Here is a 14,789-nt window from a genome sequence, read left to right on the forward strand (position 1 = left end):
AGAAAGGAGAGATTCTTAACCAAAGCATGCTCAAGATTTAGAGTATCGCCACTAGGGTTGACAGCCATCGCACAACCAGCCAGTCAGTGAAGGAGCCAACAGCTAGTCAGAGTATCAGAGAGAGGAGGGGATGAAACAACACATGACTGTTGTTGTGAATAACCATCAGAAAACACATCCACTTCACACACTGCTTTCAGAAAGCAAAGAAAGCTTCTGATCCTGGAAACATTCATACTACATCACATCGCTCCAAAATCCAGAGTCTACATCTGTCCCAGTTCACTAGCAGAACAATTAAATCAATCTTATGACAGCCTCCACTGTGAGTTTAAGTATTTACAAAACACAGTCCTCTGCAATGTGACTGCTGGAGTCCCGCTCTGAGATTTTCCACCACAGCCACAAGGTGCAAGAGATAAATAAAGTGCTAGAAGTAGACTGCCGTCCATTAGAAAAGAGGATATAGTGCTCCCTTGGCTGAGTGGACTATAGCAGCTTGCCTGTGGTTTTTGAATGAGCCTGATGCTCTGATGTCACTTCAGCTTTCTCTGTCTAATTTTGTGTAAAAATCATATAAAGTCAAATTTTGGGCAAAAATGCCTGAAAATCATGGCAACAGCAACTGACAAGTGCTGTCGTGCTGCATTGGTCCAGTTTAGAGAGAGAGAGGTGATGTGTCAGTATGTCACATTATCAATGAATATGGGTATTTAGTTTGTGTTTATAGGAAGTTTCCCCACATTTTACACAAGGATCAGTCTTGCCATAGTTAGTACTGTTCAGCCTGCTGAAACGGTGGCTCAAATGCAGCTTTGTTAAGTCTGAGAAAATAAACCTGATCTCATAGTGATGTCACGAGGGGTCATCTCTGTTTGGACTACAAAGCTTTAAATTTATATCAAAAAGCCTGCATTAGAAATGGGCGGTGTGGAGTTTGAAAGACAGGGAAGAGTCTAATGAAAGACAACATGCATTATAGTGATTGTTAGATCAAACATTTCTGGGGCTTGACTCTCACAAGTCCTCCAACTTCACTAAGGAAGAATATGAAATCACTGGAGCACCAGTGATAGCACAGTACTTTAAGTACTGTTTCTGCACTGGGATATCACAATGGCTGTGTGGCCTCGGGCATACTTTTGAGTTTGCAGCTCATTTGCCACATTCCACCATCCACCTCCTCCTCTATCTTTCCTGCCTTTTATCACTGTTTGAAATCTAATAAAGCACACATTTCATTAAAAAGAAGAAAAGGGCAGCATACAAAAAATGAGAAAGGAAAGCAGCGGTGCGTTACAGTAGCTTGAGCAGATCAGCAGATAAGCAGACACAGAGAGGCAGGTCTTCCATGCTGCGTGCCCCAGACAAAGAAGCCGTTGGCAGGGCCAGAGGAGAACAGAGGTGTCTGTGAGAGTCCAGTGCTCTACCCCGCTCGCCCCACCATGACTCACACTGGAGCTGGCCTCTGCCTCCGCCGCTGGCTGCACGCACACACGCACACAAAAGTAAGTGCCCGACACAAGGATGCACTTACTTTACATGCATGCACAGCCGCACAAACAGACAAACACACGTAACCCCAGACATTTTTACACTTGTGAGCATACAATATGCATTTATAATACTGAAGTTCAAGTATCTGTTCAGCTTTTACTGATATTGAAAACGAATCAGTAGTTGCATGAAATATTCATCATTTATCAAAATCATAGAAAGCTATCTCACAATCTAAAAAACATTTCAGATCACAATCAATCAATCAATGATCAGAATCACATTTCACTGACAAGGAAAATGCACATATTTTTAGATACTATAATAATACACACGACATTGCTCCGTACAGGAAGAAGAGAAAGACTCACCTTAATGCTTACAAATCAAAGGCTTTGGCTCAGTTGCCTCCTCTCAGTTTCCTTGCTAAACCTCTGCCTCTCTCTCTCTCTCTGCCTTGTACCTCTATGACACACCCTGAGCACATCACACATGCTGCACTGCCTGTCTGCAGATCAGTGCTGAGCATGTTTCAAAGACACACATGCAGCAAACACAGACGCGACGAATTTCTGCAACACAAATCCACATTTGAGCAGCACATGCTTCACACAAGCCATCAGTCAGCACTGAAACGCGTCTCTCGCACATGCTCCCACAGCCGTCTCATACACAGAAACAAACAGATGTTCGCTGCTAGTTAATTGCTCTTTCTAAATTTATGTCTGTATTCTCTCTTTCCCTGGCATCACTTGCATCACTGTTACTATAACAACTATCTACCAAAAACCACTCTCTCCTCCTTCGCCACCTCCCTTTCCACTTTCACTGCAGTCCAGGCAACAAGCCTCCCTTTCTCTCTCTCTCTCTCCTTCTTGCCTTTCTTTGTCCAATCACCTTTGCTGTCATTGCTGCAAATGCTGCTGTCAGCGTTACAGGTTCTCCAGCTTTTCTCGCCCTGTCAACCATCTCCTCGCCTCACATGTCCACAGTCGACATGTAAAGACAGCTTTCCATCCAGCTGTCCACCTGTCCTCTATCCGCCCCTCTTTGTCCTCTCCCTCCCTCTTCCCCTCCTTGCTCCACCTTTCTTTTCCCAATCTTCTGTCATTATTGGTTTGGTTTCCTGTAACTCATGTCACAACTACAGTCCATTCCCGGCTCTTATGAGGTTTCTCTTTCCTCCTTACGGGACTGAATACCAAGGGCCAGCTCATCAACTATCAATCAGCCACAGCTTCAGTTGGAAAGCCTGCAGTGTCTAGCAGCTCCAAAGTCAGCCAGTCAGTCAGTTAACAACATAATCATCCATTAGGTGAGCCATTCTGTCAGCCAGTTGACATGCATGCAGTACTAACTCCATCTAATGAATTAGCTTCCCTGCCTTCCACTGCTATCTCACAGGCTTCCGTTTTCATCAGCTTCTGCCTGCTGGTCCCTCCCCCCACACATGTCAGCATCACCATAAATTGTCCTCCATTTAATTAACTCATGACCAGCATGCAGTTTACCATAACTTAGCTTAGCACCAAACTTAAACTCTCTGTGCTGGCAGCATAAAGCCTAGCATAGCCTCTCTTTCTCTGGGTCTTTCTCACAAACCCCCGTGCAGCAGGAGCCTAATCAGCAGTTGTCTGCTTGCAGGTAAAGGGAACAAAGAAATAGAGAAGAATGCAATTTACAGTTAAAGCAATCTCAAACCTTCAAACCAAGGATCCATAGCAACAAGCTCACAGAGATAAACAGAGAAGATTTAGATATCCACACTGACAATGCAAAAGAAAAAAAATCAAACAAAAACCCACATCTAAAGCTCTTGCAGTCAGGAATTAACTGCCATAAAGTAGTATATGCATAGAATATGTGCTTCTCACTGGTTAATATGTCTGTAAATGGTGGAAAAGTGAAAGTCAGTGGGGGCTGTGCTACGCTACTCATGCTAAGCCTGGTCGTTGGCTGTCAGAGCAGTAGAGGAGTACATAGGGGTTTAAATGTTTCTGTCTGCTAGCTGCTAATCCCCTGGCTTCGTTACTACTGCAAACAAGCTCTGCTCCTAACAAAGAGTCTACTCAGTCTTCACATAGTTTAGGAAGAAACAAAGGGAGAATAGAGACAGTTTGTAAAATCTTGTAATCTTAAGGTATAACACCAGTATGATGATAATTCTGATTAAATAGCTGACAACTCAGGAGGTAATGTTACTGAAGGCTATAAATGAGAATTGTTTCTGAGAGACAGGAAGAAAAGACAAAATGATGAAGGAAGAAGAACAGGACCAGAAAGGGGTAGAGCAAAATGTTTTCACAATCTGCAGACATAGAAATGTTAACAGAAAATAACCTCCACCTTTCAGTCGTTTCAGATGGACCGGCACGTCGCTCTTGATGCTCTTGCTGTCGTCCTCTGTTGACTCGCTGCGCACTAGAGTGGGGTCGTTCTGGGCCAGCCAATCAGCCACTTTGCTTTCTGATGCCATCATGGCCGCCTGAAGTGTGCTCAAGTCCCTCCCTCCTGCACCTCCACTTCCTGCTCCACTCTTTTTGGAGCGAGATCTGTGGTGTTCAGATGTGAACTTTGACACATGGTCTTTAATGGTGACTTTCCCTGGAGAAGTGTTGTCAAACTCTATGGTGAAGGAAGCGTGACCTTGAGCTGTGGAGCAGACACTGCAGTTTAGTTACTGTGTCAGTCAATACTACTAAATATAAGACTGAGATGAAGCGCGCATAAAAAATGAATGTATAAATGTGACTTCTTGGCATAATCAAATTATGAAAATATACAGTATCTTTCTAAATATGATGACACTACTGGTAACATAGAATAAGTGAACTATATACTTCACCTGTAGTGGTGTGAGTGGTACTGCCCTCTGTGTCTTTAGTGGGAATCTCATGGATGCCGTTATTGGCCATGTGACCCTCCTTGGTAGGGATTTCAAAGTAACTGGAATCATGCGTGGTGGACGCATGAAGGCCGTCCTCTTTAGCCTTCTCCCCTCGACGTGCCTCTTTGCTGTCTGAGTTTGAAAAACACATGAAATCGTTAAAAAGGTTAATGGTTTTAATTGTAATGTTTTGAGCGCTATTTTAAAAACTGCTGCAAAGTAAGCTTGAACCAGATTCTGTATAACAGATCTGTGTGAGAGATGAATTCTAAGATTCATTATCAAAAGTGGGAAGTTGAAAGGTCAAGCAAGTGTGCCTCACCATTTATCATAATTACTGTCTCCTTCTGGGGGAGGATGCAGCTCTATAAACTACAAATACTACAAAGACATGCACATGTATGTTCTGTCTCTGTCTGTCTTTTTTGCTGACTCTCATACAGACATTGTCACTCCGGACAAGATGTGCTCTGGTGCGTTTATAACACGGAGAACTTATTTTCCTCATCTGTTCATATTAAGAAACAGAGCCTCTGTGGGATCTGAATATGATAAATGATACTTTCAGAAATTAGAGGGGCCATCTGCTTCATGTTGGGGAGCAAATGTAGAAACATATGGCAACTGGCAATAAGAAACACAAAACAGAAACTGACTTGGCAGAATATAATTAAATATAAGTAAAAAACAGTGAGTGAATTTCTCCTTAGTAATATATTTTCAAAAAAAATGACAAAGCAGAAACACAATCTCTAAATTAAAAGGCATATTTTCTACTTTAGTTTTATCAACTAAAGTGAAAAAAAAAACATCTCTTTGGTCCTTGAAACCAGATCAGTGGTTGCCAGCATAAGCTCCTCTGCAAGTTTGGGAAGATTTACAACATGGATTTAAAAAGGGTGCAAATATGAAGTAGATTAAATATGCTGAATGATGTTTGAGATGCAGCGACTTAAGTGAGAACGTAATACCATGCGAACACGACTGACAAAAGATTTAACTTTAATATATTAGTGTTACTGCAGAAGTCACATCTCTGTGCATTTCTGTTCTCTGGAAACTCAGACAGCTTTAAAAATAATCTTGTAAAACATAAAGACATACAGTCGGTGCCATTTCTCACCGTATTTGTTCCTTCTTTGAAATTAGAATGAACTGACTAAACTTCCTGTATCTCACATATGTAATACGTGCCAGTAAGTGTGAATACCATCAGAGCTTCCATTGATGTCACTATAAGTCACATGGCTTGTCTGGGAAGCACCTATTAATTTCTGTGAAGTTGCGAGCTTATGAATGAATGAATGAGTTTAATGACATTCATGCTCGAACTAATGCTGACTGTTGTTGTTGGCTTCATAAACACAAAAAACCTGGGCTTTATATATATGGTATTTGTTGAGTCTACTTCATAGAAATTAAACAAGAGAGAGATTAATGACACCCTGGAATACAGGAGCATTCAACACTCACAAAACCGCACGTGCTATAAGGGAAGTGTGACTGACTTTAACTAACACTGGAAAAACTTAATCGTTTTATAACCTGTAGTGACTTCTCATCTCACAGCTAAAGAGTTAACTGACCAAACAGTTCTTAAAAGTGCCACAGGTTATAAAGCAAGTGCAAGGTAAGTGGATGTCACACTAATAAAGCTGATTCAAATTTAAAGCCCTTTACCAGCTCCATTAGCCCAAGTATATGAAACTGAGAGCAATACTTACCGGAGAATTACAGAGTGGTCAACTAATGATCGCTGCAGTGTAGAGTGAAAGAGTGGTCTGTTTGAATGATGAGTCTATGAGTGTGTGTGTGTGTTGGGAGGAATGGGGGAGCTGGCGCAATGGTGCAACCCAATCGGCCTGAGTGACAATACACAAGGAGGGGGTGGGGTGGGGGCTCTGACAACACACTCTATTCACTGGTGAGAAAAGGACACACGTTTAACTTAACTGGCATACACATGCATGCAACAAAAAAACTCACTCTCAAGGAAAATCACTTCCTGCTTTAAACCTCCCCTCTTTCTTTCACTTCCCTGTCACTGCTGTATCTGATGTAAACAGTTTATCTGAACAGATACAGAGGGCACTATTTTAAAAACATAGTACGTGGACTGATAAGAACCCCCTTTCAATGCTGAGTTCCACGTAACTGACATAAATACCCAGTGCAACCCCCCTGGAGCACGCTGCTCCACAAAACAAATCCAACATCACAAAATCCATTCAGCACTCAGTCTAAAAGTCAGTGCTCCAAGAAGGCAAAACGCCTTCCACTTACCCACTTCCGTGACTGAAGTAGCCAATCCCATTCGCCAGATTTTTGGAAAGCTTTTAGGGTTTCCAATCACCCTGCCACGCTTGCACAGATTTACTCCAAAATGAGAGCCTTTTTTAATCTCACTCTAATAGAAAAATGCCCTGCTAAAATCCACATGAAAAATCTGCATGGTATAACATATAGAAATTGTTCCTAACTGACAATATTAAAGAGCTGATACACAAAGTCTGCCCTTTTTAGGCGAGTGAAGACGCTGCCAGTGTTTCCCCCCAGATGTGGTGAGAGATTTGAGGATGCTTCAGTCTGCTCCAGTGTTTCATTATCCTCCCCCCACTCCTTTTGACTACACTAGTCCACACTAAACCAGCTTGGCACAGACTGATTTTGCATCGCTGAGCTGTTTTACTATTGGCGTAGCCTCTAATCCTGTTACTCTGACTATCCTCCACCAGTTAACGGGGTCCCCCCATTCCAACAGTCACTGTACATACACAGGCAGACACACATACAGGCACAGAAAAAAAGCTTTTGTGTGCTGTTGCATACAAACTGTCACACACACAACCATAAAGTCTGACTGATACAAAAAATGCTGCAATCTGTAACCTTCCACACAAGCTACAAAAAAGATGGATACATGGCTATAATAACTTCACATCCAATTCCATTCGTAACTGTTAGTCTTACAACATTTAACTCTATAACAGTTAACTTTACTCCAAGCCAGAACTACCCCAATCCAAAGCTGGCAAAATGTGACAAATATAGAGGCATCATTTTCATCACTGATGTTTTGGGAATATGATATTGCCTTAAGATATGTCCACCTCAAACACTTAAATCATTATAGCCATCATTTTCATTGCATGTGTAACAGTGGAATACATCTGACCTGAAATGGAGCTGTCATGTTTTTTCGTGGATGACTTTGTTTCCTGTTTGAAGGAGTTCTCATCATCTGCATCCCCGTCCCCCCACCAAGACGGCTGGCCGTACAGAGGCGTCCCGCGAGGCAGCGCTGTAGCGTCCCCTGAGACAGATGCACATATATTTTGACAAAGCCTTAGAGAAAGTACACATTTTAGTGTAGCTATGGCCTGTCATGTTTATTGTGTTTACTCTACATACTCTGATACTGTCAACATAAGCTGTTAATTGTATCATGGTCCCACAAAGTGAACCCAGCTGCTCTCAGTGTATGTGTGTGTTCGTGCATTAATTCCCACTCTGGTCGGGTCTTGCACCATTGACCTATTTTCAGAACTTTAGCCAGCAGGATGAACACACACGTGTACACTCTCTCTATCATGTCCTCTCTGTCTCTCAGACATACGAGATGTAAATGAAAGAGAGGGACTTTCTGTTTGCCTCTCTGTCCCTTAGAAAAAAAGGTGACACTGGACGAGCATCCTGTGGCAACTTCTTTTTTAAAAATGAACAGTACAATAGAAAAGTGACAGGAAACAGTTGAGCGAGAGGGGAATGACATGCAACCACACAGGATCACAGTGTCAGAGGACGCTCCATCCTGTGCTAACTTCTCTCAGCTCTTTCCTCTTCCTTTACCTTCTTTTTCTTAAGTACCCCTTACCCTGAGCTATGTAAGTTTAATCACAGTATATCCAGATAATTATAGATGCTCTGTGCCAAATTGCATGCAGTAAGTAGGGGCATTCTATATAAAAGATACTGAATGTATGTTCTCCATGAGGTATAATATCTGGGTGAGGCATGGTATTATAGCAGTAACACTGCAGGATTACATCCTCAGAACCACAACACAGAGCAAAAGCATGTGCAGCAGATGGGGCGACATGCAACATTGTGCATGTATGTTTGCTTGTTTTTGGTCCAAATGTGCAAATGTGTGTGCCTGTGAGTTTTCCTTTATTTTAAGTAGTGCTGGCATATGGGTTTGCATTATGCAGGCGGTCTGACCCTCTTACTGCTTAATCTGTACAATAACACAAGCACCCTGTGGCCTTGTTTCAACATCTGGAGATTATCCAGGACCCCTGCTAGCACCCCAGCTTGGTTAGAGATGTCAGTTATTAGGGACACTGTCAGACCTAAACCACATTCACGATATAAAAGAATGACTGTTGGTGTTGTGGTTAAAGCCCTTTCCAGGGTGACCATGTCCACCCCCTACTGGCCTGAAATAAAACCCCACCACACTTTGTTTCACATTTATTTCACAATACAATAATTTGATTTGAAAACAACCACCTTAAAATGGCCAGAACAGTTTATAGAGTGTGTTTTTGTTTTGTTTTTTTGCTTTTTTTTTTTTTACAATATTTCAGTGCCTTTTTTTAAAGTGTATGTTTAAGTTTATTTAAACATAAAATAGATTGATGATATTTTAACTGCTCTCAGTTTAGGAGTGCTCAGTTTGTGCTGAATATAAACATATGTAGCTCTTTGGGATCAACTTCTTGTGCTGCCATAGAATCTCCTATTCTGTTATCACTTCTGAGTCTAACCCTATTTTTGGATTAACACGGTTGAAAATTTGACTTTTGTCTATGTATTTTAAAGTAAAAGGAGAAATAAGTGGACTTGTGACAGTGGTCAATAAATACAAATTTCAAAGAAAGAACATAAACATTGGATCAAATCAACACAGCCAAGTCCCTTAATTCCAATTAAATATTAGGTACTAATAAGGCACAACAAACAGCAATGAGCTCATACTGTTTCTGAGTGCCCATTCTTCTGTCTCTCACCTCCCATCCTGTCCTCTGCTCTGTGACTATCCACAGGTTTACCTGGTGGCTCTTTGAAGGGTGTGACCCCATCCGTTGCTCTGCTCTCCCCTGGCCTTGGGGTGCCACCACTGGGAGACTTCGCTGTTTTTGTTGGGGTCTTCGTGGGAGACTTGCTTGTGGTTGTGGTGGTTGTGGTTTCACCATTGGATGGCTTCTTGCTGAGCTGGAGGCCGCTGGTGAACTTTTCATGCTACAGGGAGATGAAAAAAATTCCAAAATGGATATAGTTTAGAGTAGTATAATACAGCTGTGTATAATGATGAATGATGAACTCTAACAGTTTACAGTTTGTGTGTATGTGGGTGTTCTTGCCTTTAGAGCCTCCTCTGGCACAGTGAGCTCTCCTCTCACCACCGTGAATAGGTTGGTATGTGAGACAGGTTAAGGAAATACTGACCACAAAAGCACAATTATGATAAATGTACAAACATTCATATTTTATATGCACAGATGCATGAAAGAATTTACTGCTGCAAGCTGTAAATTCTACTATCTTCATATAATACACAGTAAAAATGTGGCGTCTAAGAATTACAACACTAAGTTTGAACAATGCTTGGCATGTTTTTGGAATGAGCCCACTGGAAGGATATCATATCCAAACCTCAGCTTGTCCTCCATCTTCAGAGTGATATACATCTGCTCCTGGATGCGGACATCATTTACAAAGGTCTGAAGAGGGAAGGAAAAAGTAAGACAGAAACCAAGATAGTAAATTAAATCAAATGAATAGTGACCAATAACATCAACATAAAATAAACACAAATTCAACTATCATTCATGCGTGAACGTGAGCAGTTAAAATCTTTATTTCTAAGAAACTTTAATGTAAAAAAAAACAAAAACAAAAGTAAAGTAAAAAGTTGTGTCACACAGAGTAGTGTCTGCTCTTCCAAGTAAAAATTAGAGTTCCAACTAAAGGTTACATTCATTATTATTCATTACAGCTAACTGATGATTCCTGAAAATGGTGAAAATAGAGAAAAGTCTATTCAGCCAGGGAGTAGAGTAAAGGCATGACACAGTTTTCTATCTTTCCCATCTCCTTCTTTCTCCCCCTTCCTTTCCCCCTTTCACCCCTCCTTCTACTATGCAGCTCTAAAATAGATCAGGTTTCACTAAACTGCAAATGAAATTCTATTATCCTTGCTCTGCCGGTGTAATAAAACATTCCTGTGTCCTCTCCAGTGAGATTAAATCATGAGAGCTTAACAACACAGCAATGAAACACCCTAAGATAGTTTCAGCACAGCTTTTTACTCACTACTGTGGCAAATCTCTATATATCCACTGACTCAGCAGGAGAAAACTTCCTCTGAATCCAGCCAAAGAAGCTAGATGGTTAATGACACAGCAGGAAGTGGCTCTGACTCTGGCTTCCTGTCTGAGAGCTGGAGAGGATGTGAGGGACATTCTGCATATGTGTCCAATCTGGTGGACTGTGACTGAGTACTAATCACTACACATGACTAACACCATGTGGCAACTGTAACCAGGTTTTACTGAGCTACAACGTCAAAAAGACAAACATTGAGGGTATATGGAGAAATACAGAGTTTAAATAGGCTCCTCAAGGTTACAATACAAGATTACCTTTAAAATTACAGATAAATGTTTGGATATATTAGTTATTTTGCTATGAAGTGTCTAGCTTAAGTTTTGGTCCATGTTCTGTCTCTGAACCTGCTTGATCAACCTCAGCTTCAGTTAGAGATTTACCACATTTCCCAAAATACCTTTTAAAAAGATCATACAGTGTGTTTCAAACTAAATCACAATATCCACACCAACAATCATTTGAAATTACATCCTTTGAATTAACATGCACTATCTGCTTCTTGCACAATGGCTTCCTTCCTGCCTACTGTGTTTACAAAATGTAGGTTTAGTTGTTGTCTCATGTAAATCTTACTACTAACATCAATTTGGGTGTGAAAGCAGGTCAAAAGGTGTTTTGAGTTTCAGTGACAGAGTGACCCTTTGGTTCATATTTGAATCACAGACTGTGCCCTTAAGTAGTGATTTGTATAATTAGGTTTAGATTCAAATTGACCTTAACCCTGATATAAATCTTCATTGACACAGAGATTGATTGGGTCCTACTCCCACTGACCGCCAAAAATAAGTTAACCTCTAACCCTTCACAACCTCCCTCATCTCCCTTTACTTTCACCTTGAATGTCTTTGTTTTTTTCCTCTGTCTCTTGATTTCTCTCCATCTTTACATTCTCTATCCATCTTCCTCTAAACCCCCTATTTTCCTCCTCCAGCTGGCTAAACTCATTCTCTTATCTCTCCCCATCCCTCATCCATCATGTGACCCACTTCTCACTATTTTTTCTGTAGTGTCTTCGTTCTCTCTTGTTCTCTTATCTTTGTCCTAACCTCTCTCTGTTTTGCACACTTCTATCCATGTACTCACCCCGTTCAGGCTGCCCAGGTCCTTGACCTTGTGTTCATCAGTCCCAGCCTCATAGTTGATGACTGCATGCTGCTTATCCACACTGCGGGACTTCAAACAAAAACATAAGCAAACATTGACCTAGTGGTTACAGCTGCGAGGTTAATGTGATTATTGAGCCATGCTCATTAAAATCAGCTGTGGATGGTCTAAATTTTTTAACAGGCAGAGGAAAATATTAATTTTACTCATCTGTGCTGCTCTACTTCAAAATTTCTTTTCATAGCTTTTATAGAAAACTGTGCTGCGTCAAGGCTACAGGGAAAGGAGCCTAACTGTGGAGCTATGAGCATCCTATGTCAAGAATGTAACCTCGATAGTAAATCTCAGTGTCACTATGTATGGTATCAAAGCGATATCAGCAGGTATTTCAATGTCTCAGACTCTGCTCACACCGTCACATTCATGCACAGCTATACAGACCCACACACATGCACACACAAATACACACAATGGAGAACAATGGGGTACTGAAGGGCTGGAGGTGAAAGCATTGATTTTCTGTGGTGTCCAGATGTGAGCCCATCAGCTGTTTTGAGGGTAAACTGTTTCCAACACGAACACTGTATCGTGGAATCTGGCAAATATCCCTCTTGTTTATTTCTTTTACAGAATTTGCAAACATATCTAAACGTATGCAGTGACTGCTGAACAAACTGCTGTGGTCTCCAAATGTCTGTTAAAGCGCCTTTCAGATATGTCAGAATAAAATATATTAAACCTTGTTCTGAAATTGTTTATTTTTATGTTGGCATTAGCAGATGCTATTCTAATTTTAATTTTAGTGAATGAAAAGTCTGCTGTGTCTAAATTTGCTGCTGTTTGCCTGACTATATTTCAGCATAATTACTGAAGAAATAAGAAATTGCTCAATGATTGGCTCATCTTTTGGAGTGACTATATTTCAGTCTTCAGCTTTAATTTTCTCCAATACTAACTAAATGCTGTGGTTATATTTGAAAAAAATATGTGAATATGTATTAACACAGGTTGATGTAACAAATCCATTTACAGAGCTGAATTGTTGTGCAACTGAACCACTTTGTCCAACTCATGAATTGCACAACACTGGAGTGAAAACAAAAATGATCAAAACCAAAAAATAAGTAATTTGCACAATGAGATTCAGGAAAGAATGAGTTTATTGTACTGAGGTCAATCAGCACTGCCTGTGAGAGATGAATCTCAAATTCAGTACTCATATGACTCCTTCTCATAGCCCAATCACTCTGCTTGTTTAAACGAGAAGATGACTAGATAGCACACTCGTGCTGAAGTAAAAATGTTAAGATAATGCTGAAGTAAAACCAAGGGAAGCAAAGCCAGAACAGATTGTCTGAGTGAGATTACTTACTGAGATTAGGCAGATCAAACAGGATAGAAACCAACTTGTACCTCACACCACAAGAGAAAGCTGACTCATGGTGCCACATATATATTGCTGACCAACTCAATTTAAGCGTAGGCATCTTAGGCCCTGTTCAGACCTGGCATTAACATGTGCCTTGGGTGATCCGATCACAAGTGGACAGCTCTAAGTACATCAGTTTACACCGGGAATTAAAATGCGTCTTCACATGCGTCTCAAGTGACCACTTGTGAACGGATCTTTTTCTTGCTTTATATGCAAATAAATAATAACCTCAGCATAATTAAAGAGTGAGTATCAGCCAAGTAAAAGCATATCTGAAGTGAAAACTAATGTTCTGAAACATGTAGATACAGAAAATTGCTGCAAAATGAGAGTTAAAGAGGAAGGGCCAAAAAGATAAACAAAACAGGAAAAGATAAAGACATGAGACAAATTTGATTTCAAAAACAAAACACACACACACACACACTTCAGCTGAACTATGAAACAGGGGATATAATTCTGAGAGACAGAAAATCATTCATTGCTACCCAGAGGAAAAAATGCATATGATTCAGGCTGACATCACAGAGACTGTGTTCCTGTATTCGCTATGCTCCTTCCCTTTTTCAATAAATAAATAAAGTAAGAATCCATTCCAATCACAGTTTGTAAATAGCACAACTGTCAAAACCATATACACATGTGTATGACTGATGGAAAAAACAAGCTGCTGGTGAATTTTGCAATGTGACACCAAAACATTCACAAAACACTCACTTTGGCCACTCGTGCAACGATGTGATAATTCTCACACATACATTCATTTGAAGTTTGATATTTCATCTGTGAGTTAGTGTGTTTGTGTTTTATTTGGTGCATGACACAAGCAGCCCTTAATGTTAAGCCATGTGATGAGGCCTTGGCTCGTTAAAGCAGTCACATGAAGGAAAACTGTAAGTGGCTACACAAAGTCACACACATAAACAAAGCCAAAAAAATGTCCTCAATTTGGAAGATTTCCCTTATCTTTCTATCATTTTTCTTTCCAAAGACATCACAAGGATAGGAATACAACAATACACACAGAAACACACACATTCCCATGCTGGGGCAGGAGACCCTCAGGTCATCAGAGAAAAGTGTTTGAAAAGTAAAATAGATTTTTTACAACTCTACATGCTTCTGTAAATGGCCCTCATTACTGCTCCCTTGAAGTCTCCTCATTAAAGAACAGGACTGTGTAAGGATTTGGGCCACCTGGGAAACTAATAACAAGACTAGGTCAAAAATCTACAGTGTATGGTCAATGTGCAGAACTGAGGATGTACATTGACCATACACTGTAGGTCAATGAGGATGTACATGAAAATGATTGTGTACCCGCTGTGCACAACTACTTTTAATGGAAAATAGCAGAAACTTGCTGAAAAAGTTGCTAAACGTTGCTAGATGACATAATACACTAATTAGCATATTCATCATGTGATCTCATACGTTTATTTCAAGGTATGCATTTTTATGTATGGAAGATGTATG

At 40.6% G+C, this 14,789-nt stretch overlaps 1 protein-coding gene across 7 annotated transcripts in view; it reads right to left on the bottom strand.

The window, feature by feature from the left end:
• cep170aa (centrosomal protein 170Aa) overlaps positions 1–14,789 on the bottom strand; it is a 39,954-nt gene that overhangs the window by 13,603 nt on the left and 11,562 nt on the right. For all 7 annotated transcript variants that reach the window (XM_041049957.1, XM_041049956.1, XM_041049954.1 and 4 more), the window contains exons 4-10: positions 11,861–11,950; positions 10,032–10,110; positions 9,751–9,809; positions 9,439–9,628; positions 7,560–7,697; positions 4,343–4,516; positions 3,844–4,149 (exon numbers count right to left, since the gene is read on the bottom strand). In XM_041049957.1, the coding sequence (XP_040905891.1) occupies positions 3,844–4,149; positions 4,343–4,516; positions 7,560–7,697; positions 9,439–9,628; positions 9,751–9,809; positions 10,032–10,110; positions 11,861–11,950 (1,036 nt within the window). The remainder of the gene's footprint in view (positions 1–3,843; positions 4,150–4,342; positions 4,517–7,559; positions 7,698–9,438; positions 9,629–9,750; positions 9,810–10,031; positions 10,111–11,860; positions 11,951–14,789) is intronic.

This window comes from Toxotes jaculatrix, chromosome 11 (genome assembly GCF_017976425.1).
Source record: "Toxotes jaculatrix isolate fToxJac2 chromosome 11, fToxJac2.pri, whole genome shotgun sequence".
In the NCBI taxonomy this organism is placed as follows: domain Eukaryota; kingdom Metazoa; phylum Chordata; class Actinopteri; family Toxotidae; genus Toxotes; species Toxotes jaculatrix.